This window comes from Gadus chalcogrammus, chromosome 7 (assembly GCF_026213295.1).
Source record: "Gadus chalcogrammus isolate NIFS_2021 chromosome 7, NIFS_Gcha_1.0, whole genome shotgun sequence".
Classification (NCBI taxonomy): domain Eukaryota; kingdom Metazoa; phylum Chordata; class Actinopteri; order Gadiformes; family Gadidae; genus Gadus; species Gadus chalcogrammus.
Window position 1 is genome coordinate 12,292,679 of NC_079418.1, and position 26,500 is coordinate 12,319,178.

A 26,500-nucleotide genomic window follows, 5' to 3' on the forward strand; every position below is an offset into this window, starting at 1 on the left:
CCGATCCGACGGCAAAGAGCCGCCACGAGGGCAGACTGTTGCATTGCCCTCCTAGCTTTTGTCTCTGCCGTAAAGTTGCACTTAGACACACTGCAAAGACTATAGCCAAAGGCTCACTAGCACGTATGTCCTGCGTGACAGGAAATGGCTCTCCCTACCAGCAGCTGGTAAGGAGAGTGGGTCTGTGTTCGTCATTCAGAATTGTACTCAGGAGGAGCCCAGACTGGGGATGTGTACGTACACCAAGCAAAGCAGCTTTTTCCCACCAGCTCACACAGTTCTCACTCAGACGGCTGGGTAATATAGCTTCTACGAATCGAGAATGAGTGAAACCGACGAATGATCAGATGAGATAAGAGTGGATGAATGAGATAGTCTTTTTGTGCGTGCCGCCCGGACGATGTCGCTGGCTGCTGGGCTCACTTCCGGTTCTCTTCTCGGTCGTTAGCCGCTTAAGCAGAATGGCCAATCCCCGGGATTCCCCCTCACCGAAGGCCTCTGTCCCCGATTCAACGCACTGAATCGGCCGAACGAGCGCGGACGAGGGGTGACTTATGGCTACGGTACGGGACACACCGCAGAAAGAAGCGCCACAGACGCCGTTGCAAAGATCCACTCACAATTGAATCCGATCAGTTTAATTTGACCAGGGGTCACCTGGATCCAATGCTGCTGATGGGGAAGTCGGCACACTAGCTTTATATTGATAGGCATTAGAAGTTGTACGATTTTGTTTGCTTTGTTCTTATGTATCAACAAATGCAACACATACAGGGAAAGTCAAATTGGTTAAACTGTTCCATCTGGGTCTTGTTGGTGAACATTTGTTTTCTTTTTGACCAATGACTTTGCCCAGAGGCCCTTCTGACGGCGCCCTCTTGATAGACCTCTCTTCCCAAGAGAGGTGTCTTCTTTCATGTTGGAGATGGAGGTCGCGCATGGGCCTGTCCACAATCCAACACGCCTCACAGACACGGATCAAGAAGATTGGCTTCACATATGTGTTTGTTTATCTCTCTCTCTCTCTCTCTCTCTCTTCTTCTTCAAACCCCTTTTCTCGGATCTGTGTTAAAAGTTTCCGTATAAATCCACAGGCCGTCAGAAGGCTGCCGTAGGTGTGAAGTCTTTTTGCCGTAGGCTAGCCGCCTGGCTCCGTGGCTCCACATCAGGCCAGGTGACTGAGGGCCGTGCGGTCTCAGCGTGGGTGGAGCCGAGTGGGCGAGGGAGAACGATGAGAGAGCATTAGGGAAGAGAATAAAGTGAATGTAAGGGAAGGAGAGAGGGAGGGCGGGCGGTAGAAAGAGAGAATGCCAATAAAAGAGCCCATGGTGACTCAGCCAGGTGTCATTTCATTGCCCTCCAGTCGCTTGACGCGCTTGCAGCTGGAGAACACACACACACATACACACACACAAACTCACACACACACAAACACACAATCAGCTGGGGCGGAGTTCCTTAGCCTTTGAATTCATTAAAACACTTAAAATTCCACTATGTCAGTGCTATGCTAACCCAGCTATATAGCTGCACAGCAGGAGAAAAGACAGGATATGTAGTGGGAGGGCTGTCCATACACCATCTGTCCAGTGCATTCCTCATCGTTAACAGACTAGCTTTATTGGCAGGATCCTCCTTAGGAGTTGCTGAATTGTAAGAGAATAACAAAATATGAACATGCAATGTTTAAACTAAACCCATGGCCTTCTTGTATGTATGTTTGACTGTGTTTGTGTGCGTGTGTGTGTGTGTGTGTGTGTGTGTGTGTGTGTGTGTGTGTGTGTGTGTGTGTGTGTGTGTGTGTGTGTGTGTGTGTGTGTGTGTGTGTGTGTGTGTGTGTCTCCTTGCTTTTGTAATGCGTGTACTTTGAATCTTGTGTGACCCTCCTTTTAGTAAACAAACCTGTTGTTTTTCAGATGGAGTTGTTGGATAAATTCCCGGTGGAAGGGGGCCAGAAAGACCCCAAGCGGAGAATCATTCCTTTCCTTCCAGGTAAGATATTCAGGGGGTCGGACGGTCCCAATTTACACACACGCGCACACACACACACACACACACACACACACACACACACACACACACACACACACACACACACACACACACACACACACACACACACACACACACACACACACACACACACACACACACACACACACACACACATTTAACAGCTGGTGCACAATTCAATGTTTAATGCATCTGGTAGGAGCTGTTATCTACAGACCCTACTGGAAACACCTTCTGAAACCACTGTCAGTTTCCATGAATAAAGCTCAGCTTTCCAGGAATTTCATCTCCCTGCATAATGTTCGTTAATTAACATGAACTATCTAATATTAATTAGCTATCACTCTGTTATTCTGTTATTGTATGGCTTTGCATAATAATAGCCTGCAGGAATATTATAGATTGGATTTACTGAGAACTGTGTAACAAATATATCACTTCTGCCAGGTAAGACTGAGATTTTGCCAACCCTGTTGCTTTGAAATCATGTTTGAATGATGCAGTTGGCATTGACCTTAAAGGCATTGACCTTAAAGTAGTCACAACTTTTCTCGGTTTTGGGAACTCAGTGGTGGAACGAGCTCCCTGCCGTTCTCAGGACCGCAGAGTCGCTCACCATCTTCCGAAAAAGACTCAAGACTCACCTGTTCAGAGTCAACCTCGACTCTGCATAGCCACCCTCCCCCTTCTGGCCACCATTGTACATTGTATTGTATTGTGTTGTATTGTATTATAATACTTAACTGTGTAGCAACTGCAGTAGCTGCTATCATTGCTGTAACACGGGGAATTGGTTAGCCTAGCGATTGTTGTACTTGCACTTGGTTCTATGAACATCCTTACTGTACCGACAGCGATATAATGTTGCACTTCTTATGACAAATGTACTTATTGTAAGTCGCTTTGGATAAAAGCGTCTGCTAAATGCCCTAAATGTAAGTGTAAGTATAGCAAAAATCACAAACAACATGGATACATGTTCTCTCTAGGGTTTTTATTGTCTCCTCATGGAGAATCTGGTTCCAGTTATCCGGGCATGTCAAAAGAAGCACTCCCCCCTGAGGGTCCCGCCCGGTGGACCCCACCCTCGTGTTTTTCTCCCGATGAATATCTAGGGGGGGGGGGGGGGGGAGGGGATGAGGGGTTGATGAGGTGAGCCAGAGGTCTGGAACTCATTGAGGGCTCTGAAGCGTGTCTGCGCACACATACACACGCACAGACGCCTAGGAAAACATAAAACACGGGAAACAGACGCGATACAGAGAAACACATGGCCAAACCTCGTAACTCTCGAGACGACGAACAGACGGAAACGTAGATGGGTCGAGCCAGCGTGTGTACGGCGATGGGAGAGCGGAGGGGTTGGATTCTTCGGGCCGTGTTTAATTGACAGGAAGTACAGTCTGACCATCAAAAATGGGACATAAAGTACATTTTATTTTTATCGCCCCTTAATCAATGACAGTCTCAAAGGGCTTCAGATGCCACATCAATTAACGATACAGCCTCTCCTTTTGATTATGCTAATCGGCGGCCTAATAAGCATATCCATGCACCTTTGTTATGCTGTTAGGAATGATGTCGAACCATGAGCGTTCTCTCCCGCAAGTTCCTACCCAGCCAACCCAGTGGACTGTGGCAAATGTTGCTTATCTACCATACATCTAGGTGGACACGCCCACTAGTGATGTCACAAGGGAAAAGGGAAAGGCAGATTCTCAAACTGCTCGAAACGGCCAATCACGCTGACACCTGTTGGCATAATATCACCCCTTTAACCCGAGTCAGTGTAGTTCATTATACAACATCAGCGTTGCTTTGCTGTTCTGCATGGCGACTCATGAGTGAACGAAGGCAACTTAATCAACTCCCTATGGCTCTCTTCATATGAGATACATACTTTGATTTTAAAACCCTATCTTCATTTTGGTTGTATCTACATTAAACGCAACGTGAACGCATCCCCCTGGTGTCCTAGCAGTGCGACCTGTGGCGCTTTGTTCACTTTCCAATCAAGTGTACACTCAAATCTGTCCTCCGCTATGGGTGTTCAGCCATCTGCGGCAGCTGCCATGCAATGATGATTAGCAGATCGAAGTGACTGCTGCCGGGCAACAGTGACCGCAGTAATGGCTTCTTCGGTTTGCCTAACTTTGATGACTTCAGGCAATGGTGAGAAGTTATTGATGAAGGTATCTGGATGGCGATCTCAACGTTATTAAGACGTTAAAAAAAAACGTGAGCGTGGTTGTCGGAGAAGCTGAGTGCTGCACAGGTTCTTCCCGAACTCCTAGACATTGTTGTCATTTAACGTTACATAATTAGTAAAGCTAAAAAAACATACACTTCTTAGAATAGCTTGCCTTCAAACTGGCACATATTTTGTGGAGACGCCGACGCAGTAAAGACGACTTGTTTTCTTCCGGCACTTCCCCGCAATTGTGTACAGGGCCTGTACATCGATATGTGACGTTGCACCGTGTAGCGTGCCGTAGAAAACAGATCATCTTGCAGTTAATTAAAAATCGTTTCTTTACGTATTTGCTGTGGTAATGAACAAAGGGTAGAGACTTATCTTTTTGGAGTCAGCGGGGGCCATTATGTGGATTTAGCGATACTGAAATGTCCACGCAAAGTAGGCTGTGCCTGAATTGTTGTGTTCCTCTTATTTATGATCCTATTTGCCATATGGAAGTTGTAGAAAAGAATTAGTAGACTATTAGTACGAGAGATAAACAGACTATTATCTCTAAATTAGAAATGTGTTCTAGCGGAAGTAAAATGATTGATTTCTGATGTGTTTTTCCTGCATCCGCTCGGACCGGGTGAGGGTTACAAAACAAATAGATAGATATTGATCTATATTCTTTACTCTCTATTGTAAATTATTCATAAAGCCTGAGATCGTGCACCTGGACCATATATTTGTGGAGCTATTAATGATCAACTAATAGCTTTTTTATGTTGCAATGTCGTAGAGTTCAACGACGATGGCTGGGAAGGAATTGGTTAAGACATTTGAGAAAACCCCATCCCCCAGTCTCTTCCCCGTCTCCACTATGGTGTCTGTTGAGGTTTTGAGTTCTAATGACATCTGTCATGAAAGACATGACAGATGTCCAAGTCATGGGCTTGGCTTACATTTTTCCAGCTGGTTTGGATAACTCAACATCTCATCCTGCAGGAAGTGACTATATTCTCAGGAAGTGACTATATCTTAGGAAGTGACATGAAGTGACTGTATTCTCAGAAGTGACTATATTGTCAGGAGGGCATGGCACTATATTCTCCAGGTGTTTGGTTCCTGCTCTGGAGTATTTCTCTTTGATACTCTTTTTTAACTGTAGACATTCTTTTAGGGTTAAAGCCAAAGCGTAAACATTTTGCATCATATTTGTAGCGCACCATATTTAATCATATTGTTTTTAACTTGAATGATTGAATCTAGGCTGTATTGTTTTAAACAGTCCTTCTATAACCTTTCTTAATATAGCCAAACTTTACATTTTCTTTACATTCCTGGTGGAGCAGTTACTATCTGCTGGCCTTTTACTGTCTTTTCTGTGGAGAGACAAATATAAATATGCAACAGAGAGATGGCAAGAGGGAGAGAGATGGCACAGAGAATGAGATAATCAGCTTCAGACAATCTTGTGTTTTGTTTCATGCTGCTGCTTGTCGTATTTATTATTGTTCACAATGCTGGAGATTTGGAGATCATCATTGAAATGGTCGACTTCTTAACGCGTGACTGCTGGTCACTGATTGCGCTGCTGAGGGTTCATGTGAAGCAAACCGTCAAAGCCGCCATCTTGTTGCTTCTTTCCCCCTTCATAATAACAATAATAACTTTGCTTGGTTATTCTTTCCTTTTCGTCAAGAAGTACTTGGACATACAAGTTGCATTTTGTTCCTTAGTCAGTGAGCCTGTCCTAGGATATGTGTTGGGTACATGAGCAATCTACCAGACCTCAGTTGCCAGTGAGACGCCTGCTGTCTGCACCAGTGGTTAACAACTTTGGAGAAAATAAACAAATAGAAAGATAAGCCCCTGTCTTTTGCCGTCCTCCATTGCCGTGAAACAGTACTATTAACCAATTTTTCAAAATGATCTAGACCACCAAGCAACCACCATTTGTGTGTCAATCAATCTGATTATTGGGTTCCAACATTTTATTTTTTATATTATGTGAATGTTCTCGTACTTTCCTAATTTCTCAGCATGTTGGTGCACTTTGGGCCTGTCACAGTACAAAGCGTTCCGGGCGGACTGTTAAGAACACCTTCTAACCCCATCCCCCATTAGGACAGCCTTGCTACTCACAGAGCTACTCGTAAATGGTAAATGGACTGCATTTATGTATCGCTTTTCTAACCGGTGCCCACTCAAAGCGCTCTACAACACTGCCTAACATTCACCCATTCATGCACACACCGACGGCGGAGTCAACCACACACGACGACAGCCAGCTCGTCAGGAGGAGTCAGGGTGAGGTGTCTTGCTCATGGGACACCTCGGCGATCCGGGGATTGATCAAGCAACCTTCTGGTTATCTGCCAACCAGCTCTACCTCTTGAGCCACATTCCGCCCTTGTAACAGAACAGTGTACATACCATCCCTCCAGATTCAAACATTGTCTCCCGTCGCGCACGTTTGGGTGAAACCCTTCCTTAAAGGGGTCTTGTTCGGTGTTGCGAAACAGGACCATTGTAGTTATTTTACAAACGGCGTCGGGCCTCAGTCAGCAAGGCGGCAGCGGCACAGTGTAATTACCGCCTCAATCACAGACAATCTGCTGCACACGCGCGCACACACATACAGATGCACATCATTATCATTCCCACCGCCCCCTCCCCCCTCCTCATGCTGGTTCCTTCACTCTTTCACCGTCGTTCGCCCTCCTGTGAGCTAATCGCTTCTAACGTTGGTCAAGGGTAGAGACGTCGCAGAATGCAAGAAAATGGTCGGAGACAGGACGACTGAAAAAAAAAAAGACTACTTAGTCTTGTAGCGTCTTGTCCTAGCTTTCATTGTTGTATACAGGGAATGAGTTAACCTAGATAAGGTTAGTGCTTGGCTCTTGTTTCTATGAACATCCTTACTGTACCGACAGCGATAGATTGTTTCACCTTCTTTTGCCAAATGTACTTAATGTAAGTCTCTTTGGACAAAAGCGTCTGCTAAATGCCCTTAATGTAAATGTAAGTATGCTGCGTTTATTTTACAGACAGAGGATTGAGTTGAGGAAAAGGTCGCACCAGCACGAGCACCTCGACAGGCTGTCTCACTCCGATCCTTCAGTCCTCCGCTGCTGTTGTCACTCTTTCGTATATATCGTGCTTTTCTATTCACGGCCTCCTGCCTTCCATGGCTCAGCCCGCTCCTACGCTGTGCTGCTGCTCTTCTCAGGGAATAAACCTTGTTTCATACCTCCTGGTCCACACTCTATGCAAATTTCCTGTCACCTCCCCCCCCCACCCCCCCCCAGCCTTATTTGGTCATCCCCACCCAAAACAGGCCTTTTTTCATCTGCTGCAGCCAAGCCCCGCCGAGCATACAGGGTGGACAGTGTCGAGTCAACGCATTCCTCCCCTCAAGCGCCGTCTGGAGGTTGACAGAGGGAGGGAAGGAGGGAGAGAGGGAGGGAGAGAGGGGGAAGGGAGGGACAGCGGGGGCGGACTTTCTGCTTCAGTCGAGAACCAAGTGGTCTCAGGACCCACAGAGGAAGGGATGACTCGCTGGAGCGCTGTGTCTGTCTGTTCCTTTATTACAAGCATCCAAGCATGCCTCACGTTGATAGGTGGGGGATCAAGGCAATCTCTCTGTCTGTCTGTCTGTCTGTCTGTGTGGCGAGCTGGCTGTCTCTCTCTCTATCTGTTTGGCTGTCTGTCTGTCTCTCTGTATGGCTGTCTGTCTGTCTGTCTGTTTGTGTGGCTAGCTGGCTGTCTCTCTCTCTGTCAGTTTGGCTGTCTGTCTGTCTCTCTGTCTGGCTGTCTGTCTGTCTGTCTGTTTGGCCGGTTGGTATTAATTATGCTCCTGAGTCAGCTGTTGATGTGGTCGGTGTTGGACGTGGTCAGCAGGGGGGATTGAGGTATAGGAGATCAAGGCGCAGCCAGATGTGTGTGTGTGTGTGCGTGCACGTGTGTGTCTGTGTCTGTGTGTGTCTGTGTGTGTGTAAGGTCTTACGGGAATCTGCCAAGTAAGCAGGTATACTCAACTGTTGACACATGAGGTGCAAAATAAAAAAATAACTCCCTCTCTCGCTACAAGATAATTATAGATGAAGGAATTGGCCTCGTCTGGCTACATGGCATTCTCTTAATAAGGGGTACTGAAGAAATGCCTGGTTTACTCACACTCACTCGCTCACGCACAACACACGCACAAACTCACACTCACACACACAGACACACCGGACCCGGCGCCAGCTTTAAAACGGTCAGGGGGCGACGGAATATGGAGAGGGACCAACGCATACAGCCGACAAACAACAAACGACGTAGTGCCATCGTAACAAACACACGCACACAGTGCGCCGCCAATACGCACAAGAACCGACAAAACCCAATGCTATTTGAACCTCTAAAATAACGTAATCATAGTTGCAATGCAATGCCACAAAACCAAGGGTAAATCTTCTATGGCAATGGTAAAGATAGCGCTTAGATAGACATAAGCAAAGCCCATTAAAGGTGACTGCAGTCCTTGCCTGCACACAGTAAAAAAAGTACATATTCCTTACCTTCCAGGGTCCTTTTGAAACCCCCCTTGTGATCCATTTTCGGATATCCATTTTAAAACCTGACAGCTAGACTAGTGCCACTGCTTGGTCACAATGACAGTATGGTTGTGCAAGTGTTAATTCGGCAACACACAAAATGTAACACTTATTTGAACTTATCTTCCCCAACAGCAAATGTATACGAAACTGTTACTTTTGAACTAAGTAGCTGTGTTTGGAACTAAGTAGTTGTGTAGGGCCAAATAAGATTAAACATTATTTTGCTCGTAAAATAAATAATTTTAAGCATGATACATATAACCCCACACACACACACACACACACACACACACACACACACACACACACACACACACACACACACACACACACACACATACACACACACACACACACACACACACACACACACACACACACACACACACACACACACACAGTCACTTGTACTATACCGTAGACACATTACCTGCTGGATTTAGACGGCCTACTTGATTTTTCCGGGATGGGACCAACTGTAGCTGGGGGTTATTTGTGACCGGCAATGAGACGAAAATTTACAAAATGTACAAATTAATGTTCCCAGATAATTACTTATTCATGAACTACAAAGGCCATGTATTTACCTAGCATCCAATCCATAATGTTGAGCTGACACAAATACGTTTTATTGATGTGTTAACAACAGTACTTTGTCAACATGGTGTGCATAATAAACTCATTCTCTCACCTGCTGCCACTCTTTGCTAATCGCCCCACAGTCCAAATGGCTTTTTTAATGTCAAATAAAGTCGGAGTGAATAACAAGCACGCAGGGATCCAAATGTCACAGACTAAACTCTAATACACCTTATTGCATTGTTACTATCTGAAAAATATTCAAATGATGTTATCATCGTGCATAAGCAAGATTTGAATAGTCTATCTCAGCCTATCATGATGTACCAACTCATTAAAAAGTTGTAAGAGGCTTCTTGTAGACTTATTGTTCTGTTTTGCTACAGGAAAGATTCTGTTTCGGAGGAGCCATATCAGAGATGTCGCCATGAAGCGTCTGCGGCCCATCAACGAGTACTGCATGGTGAGTCACGTGACCCACATGTGACCACCGTCATGTGACCCGTCACCGCCAGATCTATCATGGCCGACAGATGGATCCATCCTGTTGTGGTTTCTGTTTGTTTTGTTTTTATTCCTTGAGAGCTTTCCGATTAGACCAATTTCTTTGAATTATTGTTCATGATTTTTTTATAGGAACTTTGTGCAGCAAAGTTAGATGATGTTGTTCAACCTTTATAATGTTGTACCCTAAAGAAATTAACAATTTTCTCTGTATTGCTGCCCGGTGAATACAGAGAAAGTCTTCTGAGAATGTTGTGTTTTCGTGCTCGTGCTTAATGGGGAGCTTTCTATTACAGAAAGATATATTGTCAAAGTGTAATACCTCCTGATGGAAGTGTTTCAGTTCATGTGTTGCACACATCAGAAAGAAAAATGACGGAACAGCAACAATACTGGGTCTATTACATTGTTCCAATGGAAGGACTTAAAAAGATGAGTTTAGGCAACAAAACGTGCTGACCTTGAGGCAACGTGTCTGGGCTTTGTGGGTACTGAAGTTCACCACACAGAGGAGTCATGTCTGTGGCTTAGAGTCGGGCCACCAGCATAGTTGTTGTTTTTTATTAAACAATATTGTTTACAAATGTCAACATGTAGTAAAATGCTATGACTACCATGTTGGAGCAAGTGTTGTTTTTTGTTAGTTTCTGCTGAATAACTGTGGCCACTGGGAGGAGGGAAAGAAAGCTTGCTAGCACAAGTCAGCATACCCACAGTCCTTGTGGTTGTTGAACATTGAAAGACCATCGGGGCTATAACGACTGGTCTCGGCTTCTTATGTTTTTCGGCGATTCATTTGCAATCATTAGTGTGCCTTCAATTGTATGGATATATTGAATATCATTGAGCTTTGATTAGAACTACCCCCAGAAGAATGGCTTACTTTATCACCATGTCACGGTTTAACTTTCGATCTCATCAAACACGGTTGAATGGGGACAGCCGGCCTGGCTGTAATACCTATTAAATTGACGTAGACAATGTTTTGGGGGGTTTGGCCTGGGAAGCTGTAAACCTATGGCCTTAAGAGGTTAATATGGGTGTTAAATGAACAACGGAGAGGGTCTTTCATCACTTAAGTGAGAAGCCGGTGGAGAACGCTCTTGGGATGTTTACGTTGACCGTTTCTGAGTCAATAGGGCGGCTTCCGTCGGCAGGCTTTAAGGAGTCTCAGAGTGTTCAGGGAGGGATTCACTCATGGTGACTACTTTGTAAGGGAATGCCTTTTTTTCTTCTTAGACATGTATCACCAAGACAATGGTCAACCTCAAGGAGTTACTTTAGTGGATTGCTAAATGCAAGGATGACAATGACAAAAAGTATTACTCAATTCAACATCAAGTCAATAACTTGTTGTTCCTCAAATGATCAACCCACTTCCTAAAACTTGTCTTTTACAAAGTCAACATTAGAAGACGTTTCCACTTTTTTTTTCATTTCTAATTGGGTTTGGTATTTTCCAATCCTATTTTCGTTCAAGTTGAAGAAAAACCATCACTTTGAACTCCCACTAAAATAACACATGCTATTTTGATAACCCCAGTTGGAGGTGAAGCAGAAATCCCTTTTGATTGACAGCTCAACCAAGCATTCAGAGGTCAGGTCAAATGGTGTGTTTGATCCTTGCCAGTCTCCTTTCCCGAAAGGTCCACCATCTCTGTTTGTTTAGTAGAAGCCAGTTACAGGGGAGGTCTGCCCTTCCCTTCCCCGTCAGGGTGGTTGGGGGAGCAGGAGAGACACGAGGGCTTTCTTGAAGCTTTTCTTTAGTTTTCTCTCCCTTTTCAAGGAGAGCTGCGTCAGCCCATTGCCAACCAGCTGAGGCCCGGGGCTGACTCGCACGGAATCCCCCTGTTTGTGAAGGCGTCTGTTTTTACTTCAGATCTGGAAGAACACAGTCAACTAAAAGGCAATTGTTTGCACAGAGCAAGTTACTGCTGGGAAATGGGATCCCGTAGAAATGGTGTGGGAATTACTTTTAAGGGGGATTTTGCATGTGCAGGTCTAAGTTTGGACATGATCTGTATGGTGATTGCTTGGTACCTCTTAATTCAATAGAGAAGGAATTATTTTCATCATTATTTTCCATTAAACATTTATACATTATTCATGTATATATATGATATGCATTCAAATGTATTTTGGCAACAACTTTTCTTTGTCATTTTTACTTGATAGATGACAAAAAATATATAATTTTCGATTGTGGAATACATTTATTTAGCACTATTTTCGATGGAGGTTAAATGTCAGAATGATCCAAAGGGTACGTGGTTGCCCCCCAACGCTGATTGGCCGGTTCTGTCCAACATTGCAAGGAAAGAAAGGTTACAGCCTTTGAGGTTGATGGAACAATATACACATTCACGGCGTGTCGCTGCCCTTTGCTGTTTGAGTACGTTTCAGGTCTTGGCCGATGGCGTTAGAGAGGGGAGAGGTTTGAGCAGAGAGCTGCTGTTATGGATGACGATAATCCAGATACTTGTTTATCGCCCCCTCATTGAAATGCACAGAAATACATCTCTGCTACTTCCTGTTGACGCATTTGTCCTTTGTTTGAAAGACGCAGAAACCACACACACTCCCAACCACACACACACACACACACGCACGCACGCACGCACACACACACACACACACACACACACACACACACACACACACACACACACACACACACACACACACACACACACACACACACACACACACACACACACACACACACACACACACACACACACACAATTACCTTAATGCTCCCTGCTGCTGGAGCAAAGACCCATAAAGTCAATTTCCCCTAATGGACGCCAGGCTCCCTTTGCAGTCTCCTCCCTGGGGAGAATCCTAATGAGTGGACATGATACAGACTGGGAGGGACCACAATGCTGGACTCACCATGACCCCCCCCCCCTCATCACTGTGCTGGGTTCCCAGCAGAAGACCAGTCAAAATATTTGCGAGGAGGATTCTATTCCATTTTGATTTTTCGGCATAGTTGTAGCTAGAACCTTATCCTCAATATACATGAGAACGCACGCAGAATCCACTCACACACACACACACACAAGCACACGCACACGCACACACACATACAATCTCTCTCTTCCTCTGGCTCTGACCTTGTTACTAATATAGTCTAGTCTTATTTTCTTCATGGCAGCAGTCCCACCATCCATGTAAGCATTGCCCCCCCCCCCCCCACACACACACACACACACACACACACACACAGACACACACACACACCTCCGCATCACTAAGGGCATCATAAATATAAGGGGACTGTTTCCATCCGCCCTCAGGAGAGAGAGAGAGAGAGAGAGAGAGAGAGAGAGAGAGAGAGAGAGAGAGAGAGAGAGAGAGAGAGAGAGAGAGAGAGAGAGAGAGAGAGAGAGAGAGAGAGAGAGAGAGAGAGAAGACAGTGCCAGAGCATCCTCTTCTAAAGGACGGGTTGCACTTAGGATTATTAAAGCCTTGCAGTGTGTGTGTGGGGGGGAAGTGATGGATGGTGGTGAAGGGTGTGGCCGGGCATGGCGGTGGCTGGTTCCCGTGTCACCGGGCACTTAAGCGATGCCCCTAGGAGTATCAATCCTTCGGTATCTCACGATGTGATTGGATTTTGATTCTTGGAGTCCCGATTTTGAATGAAATCCCGCCCCAAACGATGGTATCGAACTGAATCTTGGGTTCAAAGTTTGATTCCCAATGGAACCCTACTCAGTACATCGGGACCTGTTGAGGTGTGTTTGATGTAGACTCTGCTGAGGACGTATTTGAATCCATAACTCTTGACTGATATCTTATTAATCAATGTTTTTCGGATGATTGGTGAACAATATCAATTAATTGGCTTTTGTTTGGAAAGGAGCTCTTTTTTAAAGATTAGATTAGGAATTAAGTAAGATGACCAAAGTTCGCAAGTTTATGGTGGCTGGTATCCTCGCCATCCTACCATCCAAGTGTTGCAGTAGCAGCATCATCTGCTGTAATGTCCCTTAGCCAATCTGTTCCTACTGCGCCAGGCCATGGGTGAAAGGGTGCAACAAGACGCAAAGGTTCCAGAACGTATTTGCATAGGTGAACACTACAGTGACAATCACTGTCGGTGCCTGAAAGGTTATCCCGGTAAAAAAACGGGAATGTTGTATGAAAGAGGTTAGCTCTTCATCAAATTACCTGTATAACTGATAATATAGTGTCCGTGTACAATTCTGCAACTAAACATGGTGTTTATAATCAATGTATTGTAGCTAAGAGAGGGTTTCAGAGGAAATAGGTAAATTGCTTTCAATCAGAACACATCTTCTCCATCATCATTTGGTGGCCATATTGTGCAATTGGGTAACTACCTAGATAACATAGATAACTACCTGTTTGTGTCTCATACAGTTTATAATGTCAATTCTGCATTGGTGTGCATTGGATTTATTGATTTATTTGGAGATTTTGCCTAAGCCCACCTACTAAAACCTCCTCATCTTTGCTGTACTTCACTTTGTTGGCATCAAATATTTACCCAAGTACCCCTGAGATCCTGTGCTTGGCACTGTATTACCATAGGGGTAACAACTGAAAATAAACTTGGTGTTATTCACTCTAAAACATGACACCAATCTCAGCCGGAAAGGAAGTCTTCACCCTTAACCAAATACTAACCACAATGACTATTTCCCCTGCACAGCTAACTTTATTTTGGTACCAACATAACATACAGTATTATAGCCCTTGCAGTTGTGGAGAGATACACTAGATAGGTTGGGTATACTACCCTCAGAAATAAGCCCAGTGGTGAAGAGGGGATATGTCAGGGGGGATTGCCATCGGGATTGAGCAAGAGGGAGATAAACAAGAGGGGAGAGACGGGAATTAGATGAAGAAGAAACTCAAGACAGGGCAAAAGAGGCACGGTCACTGTGGGAGAGGTGAGGTCATCAGGCAGGGGGAGAGGACGGGGGGGGGGGGGTGACTGGAGAGAGGGAGAACAACAACACTCTCTCCCTCTGTCTCTCTCTGTCTCTCTCTGTCTCTCTCTCTCTCTCTATCTCTCTCTCTCTCTCGCTCTCTCTCTCTTTCTCTCTCTCTCTCTCTCCCCCTAGCTTAAAGCAGTGTGTTAACATGTATCCCTTCAGAGGTCCTTTAAGCTCAGGAAGTGTTATTTTGTGCTCATGTCTTCCTGAATGTGTCCCTCTCGCTAGGCCCTCACCCAGCTGCCCGTGTACATCTCGCAGTGTGAGGAGGTCAGGGTGTTCTTCGAGACCAGACCTGAAGACCTCAACCCACCCAAGGAGTAAGCACACACACACACACACACACACACACACACACACACACACACACACACACACACACACACACACACACACACACACACACACACACACACACACACACACACACACACACACACACACACACACACCCCTTATGTTTTTTTGTCACACTGGAAGGCGGGCCACTTTTAAGTTTTAAAAGTCATCCTTTTTGTAGGCCTCCAAAAAGCGCAGCTCTGATTAATCAGGTTCCTGGCCCATTGACGTCAGTATGGTGATTAATATTGTTTTATTACCGGCAGCTTTGTTCATGTGTCAGCCAGCCTGGTGAATCATAATAAATGTAACTCACCACATTTGTTTCAAATGCAGCCGTTGACAGTGGCTCTTGGCTGAGACACGTTGACCTCCAGAATGCACTCACAGCATGTTGGAGCATTCACTGACTCCCCTTCTGATCTCCACACACACACACACACACTCTAGCAGCGCTGGCATTAATGTGAACAACACCTTTCGGATGTTGAGGTAGTGTCTTTTGCAGATCCCCGGGCAGAAACCTCTGACAATTTCCTCAAAGCCGACTGGGAGGACGTGTAGTCATAGCAACGTGCGTAGGCCAGGCGTGCCTTGATAATGACAGGATGGTGACAATGACATGGCGTTGTGTTTGAGATGGAGGTGTGTGTATGTATGCGCGCGCGCGCGTGTGTGTGTATGGGGTGGGGGGTAATAATTAAAGTAGCTGTAGTTTCTATCTCACTAAAAGGCACCCCAACCACACACACACACACACACACACACACACACACACACACACACACACACACACACACACACACACACACACACACACACACACACACACACACACACACACACACACACAATAACACACACACACACACACACACACAATAACACACACACACACACACACACACACACACACACACACACACACACACACACACACACACACACACACACACACACACACACACACACACACACACACACACACACACACACACATTCTTCTATTTATCATTGCATTTGTGGAAACTTTTAACTAGTATCTAAGTATATAGTGAGGCAGGGAGAAAAGGGGAGCATTCAAAACAAGGGATATGGCAGACGGTACATCAATCACATCGGGGACCGATTCAATAAAAATACAAACCAGATTGAATGGACACTTGCTTTTTGCTAATGCAGTGTGCTTGTTAGCTTACTGACAGCGGCGCTAGACCTCCGTACCCGCGGAGGTGTCCTGCGATTTATTGATAGCAGTAAAACACTACCTGGGGGGGGAAATAGAATGTATTTTCCGATTGTGTACACAGTTATACAATGCAACACAATTTAGCATTTCAATTTGTTTGACCTCTATAGTGTGTGTGAGTGTGAGTGTGAGTGCGTGCATGCGTGCGTGCGTGCGTGCGTGCGTGCGTGCGTGCGTGCGTGCGTGTGTGTTTGCGTGTCTGGTTGGGGTGCCTGTAGTGAAGAGGATTGTGCAGGATCAGACGAGGGAGAGTTAAGATGGGCGGGGGACGAGGAGAGAAAAGAGTTTAAGAGAGTGATGAAAGAAGGGAAGACCGGATTTCTTTGACGATGGGGAAAAACTATAAAAAAAAAAGTTTGAGAAAAGATCATTATTAAAATCTCCATGGTTGATGAGGGGAACAAGGTCATGGTTAAAATGACGATCAAAAGAGAGTTTGTACCAAGTGTGCTAGGAAAGAGAAAGCCGGATATAGAAAAAAGCAGAAGCTGTGCTATGCCAGTGAGAAGGAGCGATGTAGCAAGCACAAGGACTTACTCACTGGCTTGGGGTAAATCCTGTGTAAATGTCCAAACTCTCTGCAAAGGGATGGCAACTGGCTATGACTGGCTAGGAGGACTGGCTCAGATCAGCTAGGACTGGCAATGACTGGCTCTGACTGGCTATGACCGACTATGACCGGCTAGGATTGGCCCAGGACTGGCTAGGACGTGACGAGTTAATGGAGCAGCTAGCCCTCTTAGCTAGCTTAGCTGGACCTATGCTGGACCTAAACTGTAACCGAGATTACAGCTGCTGGTTCCTGTGAATAGTTTAATTTATAACGGAAGCTAGTCCTAAGTAGGTCTTAAGTATGCCCAGTGTATAGGACTGCGTAAGAAGGTATCCCTTGAACTTGGAAAAGAAAATTCATAAGAGTGATTGTCTTTTTATAAAGACCCCCCCGACAACTATTATCTGATCGCATATTATTACCACATACCGTTACTGTACGTGATTAAAAGTTTAAAATAGTGAGGCAAGAAACTAACTAACAAAATTGTACCCTGGTCTAAACTACAGTGGATATGGTTTTGGGCTGATTCCATTTCTTGTGGGTACATTAGGAGCAAAGATTTAGCGATATTTGACAACACAATGTGCATGTTGGTGGCAAATAAATAAAGAAAGGAGAAGGAAATAAGAGCTGCAAGAAGTAAAGAGGAAAGAGAGCAGAAGAGAGGGATGGCCAGCAGTATACATCTGGGTATCTGTGCTGTTGATTAATAGCCGATTTGCCCCAATAATGACTAAACGACTTAACCAGATGTCCAAATTGCTGTATCATATTCAACTGGTTCAATGTTACAGAACCGTTATGTAGGTCAGAATCTCTGAATGGGAGTGCGAGTCAGAAAACCCCATGGGAGAGGGAGAGAGAACAAGATTTGAACTGATAAAAGTTGTCCCTGATAAATTAACATGAGGCCAGCAACTGAATCAAACTAAAAGTCCAACATAAAACGCAGCCATCACAGGCGTAGATGGCTGTGGTTACACCAGAAAACCAGGCAATCAAAAACATGTCCTACTGTAAACCATGCACACATTTGGAGTATGTGATGCATATCTTCATGTGGTGCTTTGTTTCCCTCCTTTTCAGGGAACCCATTGGAAAGAAGAAATCAGGTAAGGCAAAAAAATATATATATATCAGTGTTTGAATGTAACATTGGTTAGGACTGATTTCGCTCCCATTATTCTGTAGTATCTTCAAAATAAAATCGTTCCACCACAAGACGCTCAGCCTGAGGTGCATCATCATGTAAATTGTTGTTTTACAGACAGATTCTTAGACTTTGTGGCAGGCGAATGCATGCCAAGGCCTGGCCTGAATAAATATCTCTTTGTTTGGCCATAGATACCAATTTAAAGCTTGTTTAATTTAAACCGTTTTAAAGAATCTGATAATAAAATAACCTGAATTATTTCAGGTCACCTTGTAAATTAACAGTGAATGTTCTGGAACTGGGAAGCGGAAATTTCAGAAATTAGATGAATGCTACAGAAGTTAAGCGAAGCACATACCATGCTGACTAATTTGTCAGATACAGCATTACGTCATTCTTGTGGATGTGTTAAATCAGTTATATTATGGTGAGAGTTTGGCGCCATCTTGTGGTGGTGTGTTGCTGAGCATTTCATGAAATACATTTATTACAGGTCCATATTGCACTACAATTTACCCCTCCATGTTCTTGTCCCACTTCCCTTCTTTCGCCATTCATTTAACATCCATTCATCTCAGGAGCCGAGCACTTTCATCACATCATCATATTATTTATATTATTTTTTTCGTTTCAATTCTCTTCGCCATTCTCCATGGTTTTTTTTGTTTTCTTTTGTTTTCTTCTCATCAGGGCTTGTGGCGAGAGCGTCTTCTTTCCTAAAGCGAGGTAGTGAGTGACAGCCTGCCATGTCTGGTAATCCCCCCCCAGTGGGCTCTCAGTGGGCTCCAGCCCTCCCCAACCTGCTCTGTCGCTGACAGGAAGTTAGAGAGAAAGTTAATCTGGGAAGGGGTGGAATTTCTACGATATTGTTCTTAATACATATAAAAAATCGTGCACATAACTTGGTATGCTGTGATCGCAGCGTAGAGCGTACCCTAAATCTATTAACGAACAATGTTTTTAAATACTGCCAGCATTCTGTTTCCCCAAATGGACAGACCTTAACTTTGATCCTCCCAGCCCTCACACATGTGTCTCTATAAATTATTAATAATTAATAAGGTGTGTCATTAATACACAGCTGTTTGTTGAAAATGTATATGTTGTTGTAATACAATTGTCCCTAAAAAAACGATTTGTAATGTTGCTGGGTTGTTTATTTTTCCTATGCTAAGCCCTGAGTTTTGTAACAACTATCTCTAGTTCTGAGCTGGCTTCATGTTTCGCTGGTGACGGGTCTCCGGCTGCTGGCCTCTCTTTCACAGACGAGCTGATATTCAGACGTTTTGTTTGGTCTTGCCCTTTACTAACCCCCCCCCCCCCCCCCCCTTTGTCTTGTTTTACTGACACCTTCTCTTCTCATCGCCTCCTCCTCCATTAGCTCCCCCTTCTCTTCTCGCCGCTCTCCCACCGTCAGCCTGTTCCCGGTCTTCCTTCTCCCTCCAGAGAGAGGGGCTCTCGTAGTCAAAGCCCTCACCTCCCTGCTCTTCTGTTGTTTACCATGATGGATTCACCATCGGCACCAAAGCTCACTTGCTTTGATGCAACCAGTTGTATCTTACACATAAGATTTTTTCAAATCAATGAAAAAAAACGGTTGGTAAAGGTCGGTGGAACGCCTGCCTTCCTTGATCAGGAAATAGTTGTTTTGTTTAGTCTAATCCTGAACAAACAAAAGGGCATGGGGAAGGTGGAGGCTTGCTTCAACATTGTCTATAGTTCCCCCGCTGGATAGAGAAAGTGTAATCCATTCAAACAAAAAAAAAAAAGTGATCAAAATAAAAGTTGTGTTACATGGTGTGTGTGGTGTGGTTGTGCGTTGCCCAGGGGACACAAGCTCCACAGACCTGCTGCTCCTGGACCAGTACGTGGCTGTCACGGACTACGAGAAGCAGGAGAGCTCGGAGATCGGCCTGCACGTGGGCCAGGTGGTGGAGGTCATCGAGAAGAACGAGTCCGGTACGCCTCCCCACCATAACGTGTCCTATTGAGTCAGTAGCCTCGCCACGATAACATGTCCTATTGAGTCAGTAGCCTCGCCACCATAACATGTCCTATTGAGTCAGTAGCCTCGCCACCATAACATGTCCTATTGAGTCAGTAGCCTCGCCACGATAACATGTCCTATTGAGTCAGTAGCCTCGCCACGATAACATGTCCTATTGAGTCAGTAGCCTCGCCACGATAACATGTCCTATTGAGTCAGTAGCCTCGCCACCATAACATGTCCTATTGAGTCAGTGGCCTCGCCACGATAACATGTCCTATTGAGTCAGTGGCCTCGCCACGATAACATGTCCTATTGAGTCAGTGGCCTCGCCACGATAACATGTCCTATTGAGTCAGTGGCCTCGCCACGATAACATGTCCTATTGAGTCAGTGGCCTCGCCACGATCACATGTCCTATTGAGTCAGTGGCCTCGCCACGATCACATGTCCTATTGAGTCAGTGACCTCGCCACGATAACATGTCCTATTGAGTCAGTAGCCTCTATAACATGTCCTATTGAGTCAGTAGCCACGATAACATGTCCTATTGAGCCGTCCAGCAGTAGCCTCTTGTTGATAACATGTCCTATTGAGTCAGTAGCCTCTCGTTGATGTCCTATTGAGACAGTAGCCTCTCGTTGATAACATGTCCTATTGAGTCATCCAGCAGTATCATCTCCACAATAACATGTCAGATTGAGTCATCCAGCAGTAGCCTATCCACAATAACATGTCCCATTGAGTCTCCAGCTCATTTTCGTTTTTGTTCAGTCTTTTTGTTTTGATTGCTCTGTTCATTGCTGGCGCTGGAATAATTTTCATAAGCAGACTGCAGCGTTCCTGGTTGGGGATGGACTGAAATTCTCTCGCCTTAGGGCTGATGGGTACTAAAATCTGTCGATTTTCGGGGAGACGCTAGAGACCAGACTGACCCGCAGGGAGGGACAGAGTGTGACCTGGAGATCAGGGGGTCCCACGAGGTTAGCTCGGCAGCCCCCTTATCCAGCGACTTCAGATGAATACACATCGCATGTTATTATGGAGGTGGGAAAGGGGTCAGGGCATCTCTGCCCGAGCATGCCTACAGGTAGATTGTGCCCATTGGGGATTCAAACCCCGAACCTTTCAGCTGGTGGTTGTCACATGACTTTCAGGATTCAGCCTTTTTCCTTAAGTTTAAGTTGCAACTTAGTTCCGGAGTCACTCAGGATGATATGCTAACAATATCGCTCTAGGCTGTGAAAGTTGCATCACTCTCTGTTATGTAATAGAAGGCTCCTGTGTCTCTTATTTACTGTTTAATATTGCAGTGATGGAGCAGACGCAGTAAATACAGACTGTCATTAAGGAGCAGCTAGTGGGTTCCTTCCCTTTATGACTTCATCTGGTTTAATTGTTATTGTTTGGCATTGGAAGACGTTTGGCAGATGAAATACCCTAAACCCCCCCTCGAGTCCTTTCACTGGATGCCCACAGGAAGGGGGCTTTAGATGGAAGCTTGATTTAATTCCAGTAGGACACGACGGTGAATACAGATTGTAACAGGGATATATTCGTTGCACGTACCGAATAGAATGATTCAGCACTTTTGTTTAAAAGTATTTTGCACACTATGGTGTTGGCGCAGCTTGGGTCAGCCTTTCTGCACTGATGTTTGATGTCTTTGTTTTTTAGGTTCATATTTCTATGTGTATGATTAATGCTCGTGTAATCTTATTTTAAAACTGACATTCAATTAAAACAAATTAAGCATTTTGATTTGAGTTTAAAAGATCCAGACGGAACAGATGTACCAATATGCATCGCGGCATGATACTCAACTGGAGAACATTTCCCACATTTAGCATGGATCCTTTTCCCAGAGCAGCACACAGCAGTGCCAACGCGGGGGGGCCGCCCCCAGCATTAACATGATCAAGGCAGCCAGGAGTTTCATGTGTCAAAGCACCCAGCAACGTCAAAGTGTGTTAACCTCACCCTGGTACATCAAAGCAGCAGAGCCATGATTAGCGCCACGAGCCCCAGCTGTGCCTGTCCTACGAGGACAAGCTCCTCTACGGGGGGTCTCCAGGCGGCATGCCTCCGGGCGGGCGGGGGGGGGTCCTCAGTGGACGGACGATGAGCTGGCGGTGTGTGTCCCCCCTCTCAGGCTGGTGGTTCGTGAGCACCGACGATGCCCAGGGCTGGGTCCCCGCCACCTGCCTGGAGGCCCAGGACGACCCCGACGACTTCTCCCTGCCGGGGGACGAAGGTACACGGGCTGCCCTCAGGCCCTGGTTCTTAGTTGTGACTTTTTCTGTCTTTTTCTCCTTTTTTCTTTTTGAAATGATTTCGATTGATATTTTTATTTCAAGGGTTACCAATTGAGGCGGCTTCACTTTAACTTGATAATACCCACATTTTGAGCGACATTGGCTACAAAAACAATAAAATAAATACGATCAATTACGATAAAACGCTAAAATAAATCTCTACGTGTTCAAGATCCTATGAGTAGGACTGTTCATCTGGGAAGCGTCCAGATGAACAGTCCTACTTATGTCAGGATCTTCCACTGCATTTTGTTTTAGAGCCCAGGGAACTAGGAGGAACTCCACGATGAATAGCGCTATGTCCTAAAGGTTTTTGGTAACGTTGACTTCCTGTCTGCCGACCCCCTGGCCCCGCCCACTGTGGATGTGTCAGTGCCTCGGAGGTTCTGGTCTTTGCCCCGGACCCTGCGCCGCAGAACCCTCGGGGATCTGTCCAGCGCAGGCTGCGGGCCAGGTGGAGCGCACGCATCTCTTCTCCCCTCTGTGCTCTGTGCTCTGTGTGTGGGGGTGTCTGTGTGGGTGTGTGTTTGTGCGTGTCTGTTTGTCTGTGTGTGTGTGTGTGTGTGTGTGTGTGTCTGTTTTTGGCTGTGTTTCTGATTGTCTTTGTGTGTACGTGTGTGTGTGTGTGTGTGTGTGTGTGTGTGTGTGTGTGTGTGTGTGTGTGTGTGTGTGTGTGTGTGTGTGTGTGTGTGTGTGTGTGTGTGTGTGTGTGTGTGTCTGTGTGTGCATGCGCAAATTTTTAATCGGTCAATTAGGCAATTCATCAATTCAACAATTTAGTGGACTACTAAGTAAATATACCAACCTTTGGCCGGTTGTAGCTTCTTTTCTTTCTCCTTTTCAGAAACCTTTTTCCTGTTCTAGACATAGACTGCATCTTAAGGATTATAAAATTAATACTTTGGAATGGTTAACTTAAACTCATCAGACACAAATTCAGTCCAAGTTACATTGGGACGAACATTTTGCTGCCACATAGACCAAAATAAATCGATAATACAAATGATTGATGAATTGAACAATCATCAGTTTGCAGCCATAGCATGCATGCTGCATGTGTGCATGCAGCAGCACATACCGAGGCATGTCAGAGCCTCTTGCATGCTGAGCCTCCTTCTCTTCCCTGTACTGTATCTCACGTACGTTGATGTCAGTCAGTCAGGTGCCAGGGTGCGTTTCCACCTTGGCGTTCAGGGTGTTCATGTGTCCGTTGTTTGTTCCACGCGTTTCATCTCCCACTCAAAGAAGACACTGCCTAAAGCTTTATTTCAACCAGCTCGTTCATTACGAACCGGTCGGTGGCTGGCGTAGACCGTCTCACCTCAGGGGCCAGGCTGGGGTCAGTGTGTCTACTCCAGGGGCCTTAAGACATGGTACTTTGGCCAGCACTTTCTAGAGCTAGGGTCATTACGGTCATAACAACATGTATGGTAATGTTTATCCCATATCCTCCACATTTACATCACTCCGAGAACTGCCAGTGAAACCAATTCAATTCAGGCCTTGGGGTTCAATACATGTCGACCCGGCTGAGATGTGACACCCGTTTGGGTGCTAAAACAATGTATAGTTTAAGAGATTATCATGTCCTATTAACAACCTGGTCCTGTCAGTCTGATTCTATGTTGTGCGCTTCAAACTGTGAACCCTGCATCTGCCCTGCATTATGCAAGGAGAGTGAAGACATCTCCCCATTGCACCTGAACCTTCTTATTGCCGAAGCCATCAGCGACACGATCAAAGCGTTAAGCTCTGAAAAGCGGAAACTGGTGTTCAAACGGTGGGCCTCTCCCTGTTGACCATATGAGACCTGAACCAAACCAGCAGAGCAGGAGAGAGAAACGTGTTGATCTTGGTTGTTGCGGTTTACCTCGGCAAAAAGAGAGACCGCCCGTGGCCCTGCTGACCCACTGTGTGTCCGCTCCCCAGAGGAGAAGGACTCTGTGGTGCTGACCCACTGTGTGTCCGCTCCCCAGAGGAGAAGGACTCTGTGGTGCTGACCCACTGTGTGTCCGCTACCCAGAGGAGAAGGACTCTGTGGTGCTGACCCACTGTGTGTCCGCTCCCCAGAGGAGAAGGACTCTGTGGTGCTGACCCACCGTGTGTCTGATCCCCAGAGGAGAAGGACTCTGTGGTGCTGACCCACCGTGTGTCTGATCCCCAGAGGAGAAGGACTCTGTGGTGCTGACCCACTGTGTGTCCGCTCCCCAGAGGAGAAGGACTCTGTGGTGCTGACCAACTGTGTGTCCGCTCCCCAGAGGAGAAGGACTCTGTGGTGCTGACCCACCGTGTGTCTGATCCCCAGAGGAGAAGTACTCTGTGGTGTACCCCTACGCGGCCCGGGACCAGGATGAGATAGACCTGGAGAAGGGCATGGTGGTGGAGGTGATCCAGAGGAACCTGGAGGGCTGGTGGAAGATCAGGTACAACACTAAGACACCAACACCCAACACTATCATGGTCTAACACCTCTTTATTTTACAGTTCAACACATTATGTGTAACGTTTAGCTACATCCAAAAGCATTCACATTGAGATCTATAGAGACCATCATCATGCTAACTGCGTGGTACCAGGGTACCTAGCGGTGGAAGACCTGCCGACAGTCCCACAACCGAGGCTCTGACAAACTAAAAGCTGAAAGCAGATCGTCCCAATTCTGTGGAGACTGGACCTTAGTGTAATCCAAACCTCGGAAAATATCATTGTAAGTAGCTCTGCTAATGACAATTATTATGATACATTATACCACAGCAGTGTACTTTAGTACTTGATTCTGATGGCCCATCAGTTACCAAGTATGTGCCTTCTTTTTCAGTAGCGGGAACGTTTAGCACCTCTGCTTAACGTTCACAATCGATAAGCTATAAATAAACAACGGTCAAATAAAACCATCATGGACAACCCAGAACCAATGCACTCAGAGTGCCGCCCGGGATTTTAATGTCAGTACATCAAGTGGATAAAAAAAATCTATACTGTTACAGATTAAGGCAGCTGATAACAAGTCGCTGGGGAGCGGCGAGTGTCCCGTTTATGGACGGTGTGGCCTCGGCTGTCATCGCCCCGGACCTCGTTTCCCAGTAACGGGACAGCCCAGCGTTGTTTATTCCTTGTGTATGGAGCATGCGCCTCAACCCCATGGCCCCCCCTGCAGGTATCAGGGCCGCGAGGGCTGGGCCCCGGCCTCCTACCTGACCAAGGTGGACATGCAGGCCCAGAAGCAGTCAGCAGGGGGCGCTGCCAATGCCAGCACCAGCGACCTGGAGGGAGCGTCTAGACCGAACCAGCTGAACAACGGGGCTAAAGACCCCCAGAAGGAGCCCAAGCTGTCCCCCTTCTCCGACGGCAGCAAGCTGAGTGAGTGGGGGGGGGCTGGAAGGAATGGTCGAAGTGTTGACCGTACATTGGTTGCACTGTTGACGTCCATATTTTCCCTCTATGGTTACATGACATTGATTAACTTCAGGTGACTTCTTTTTGGACCTTCGAGCTATGAACTCAATCTTATGAACTCAAAACGGCCAAGTTATAGTATAAAATGCACTTTTATGAATATACAAATATATTTTTTTTTGCAGGAACGATTAGAACGATTTGATTTCAATGTCGTGCATCACTTACCTATCTGTTTGTGTTGTTTTTCCCTCCACAGAAATGGGTTTGCGACAGAGACCTCCGCCACGCAGAGACCTCACAATCGTGAGTAATGCTCCCACTTAGAGGGGCGGTTTGACCGCTCTAAAGAGATGGGGCGGAAGAATGCATTTGCTCACCTTTAATTGGCTGGTAAGATCGAATGCCCTGATTGGTCAGAATTGACCAATCAGGGCATTCGATCTTACCTGACGGTAACCTCCTCCTCTCCTCCGACCCCACAGCCGCGTGGGGCCAACCTGCCCAAGCCCCCCGTCCCGCCCCAGGTGGAGGAGGAGTTCTACACCATCGCCGACTTCCAGACCACCATCCCCGACGGCATCAGCTTCCAGGCCGGCCTCAAAGTGGAGGTGAGTCCGCCGCCACCGCCGCCGCCGTCCACGGGGCGCCTCCTCCAC

General features: G+C 46.0%; 1 protein-coding gene across 4 annotated transcripts in view; it reads left to right on the forward strand.

Moving 5' to 3' along the window:
* sh3pxd2b (SH3 and PX domains 2B) overlaps positions 1-26,500 on the forward strand; it is a 42,744-nt gene that overhangs the window by 11,103 nt on the left and 5,141 nt on the right. For 2 of the 4 annotated variants that reach the window (XM_056595366.1, XM_056595369.1), the window contains exons 3-13: positions 1,917-1,992; positions 9,762-9,838; positions 15,075-15,166; positions 18,077-18,102; positions 18,834-18,872; positions 19,971-20,102; positions 22,283-22,384; positions 24,751-24,868; positions 25,603-25,805; positions 26,101-26,147; positions 26,327-26,452. In XM_056595366.1, the coding sequence (XP_056451341.1) occupies positions 1,917-1,992; positions 9,762-9,838; positions 15,075-15,166; positions 18,077-18,102; positions 18,834-18,872; positions 19,971-20,102; positions 22,283-22,384; positions 24,751-24,868; positions 25,603-25,805; positions 26,101-26,147; positions 26,327-26,452 (1,038 nt within the window). The remainder of the gene's footprint in view (positions 1-1,916; positions 1,993-9,761; positions 9,839-15,074; positions 15,167-18,076; positions 18,103-18,833; positions 18,873-19,970; positions 20,103-22,282; positions 22,385-24,750; positions 24,869-25,602; positions 25,806-26,100; positions 26,148-26,326; positions 26,453-26,500) is intronic. The other 2 variants (XM_056595367.1, XM_056595368.1) reach the window with 2 other exon arrangements.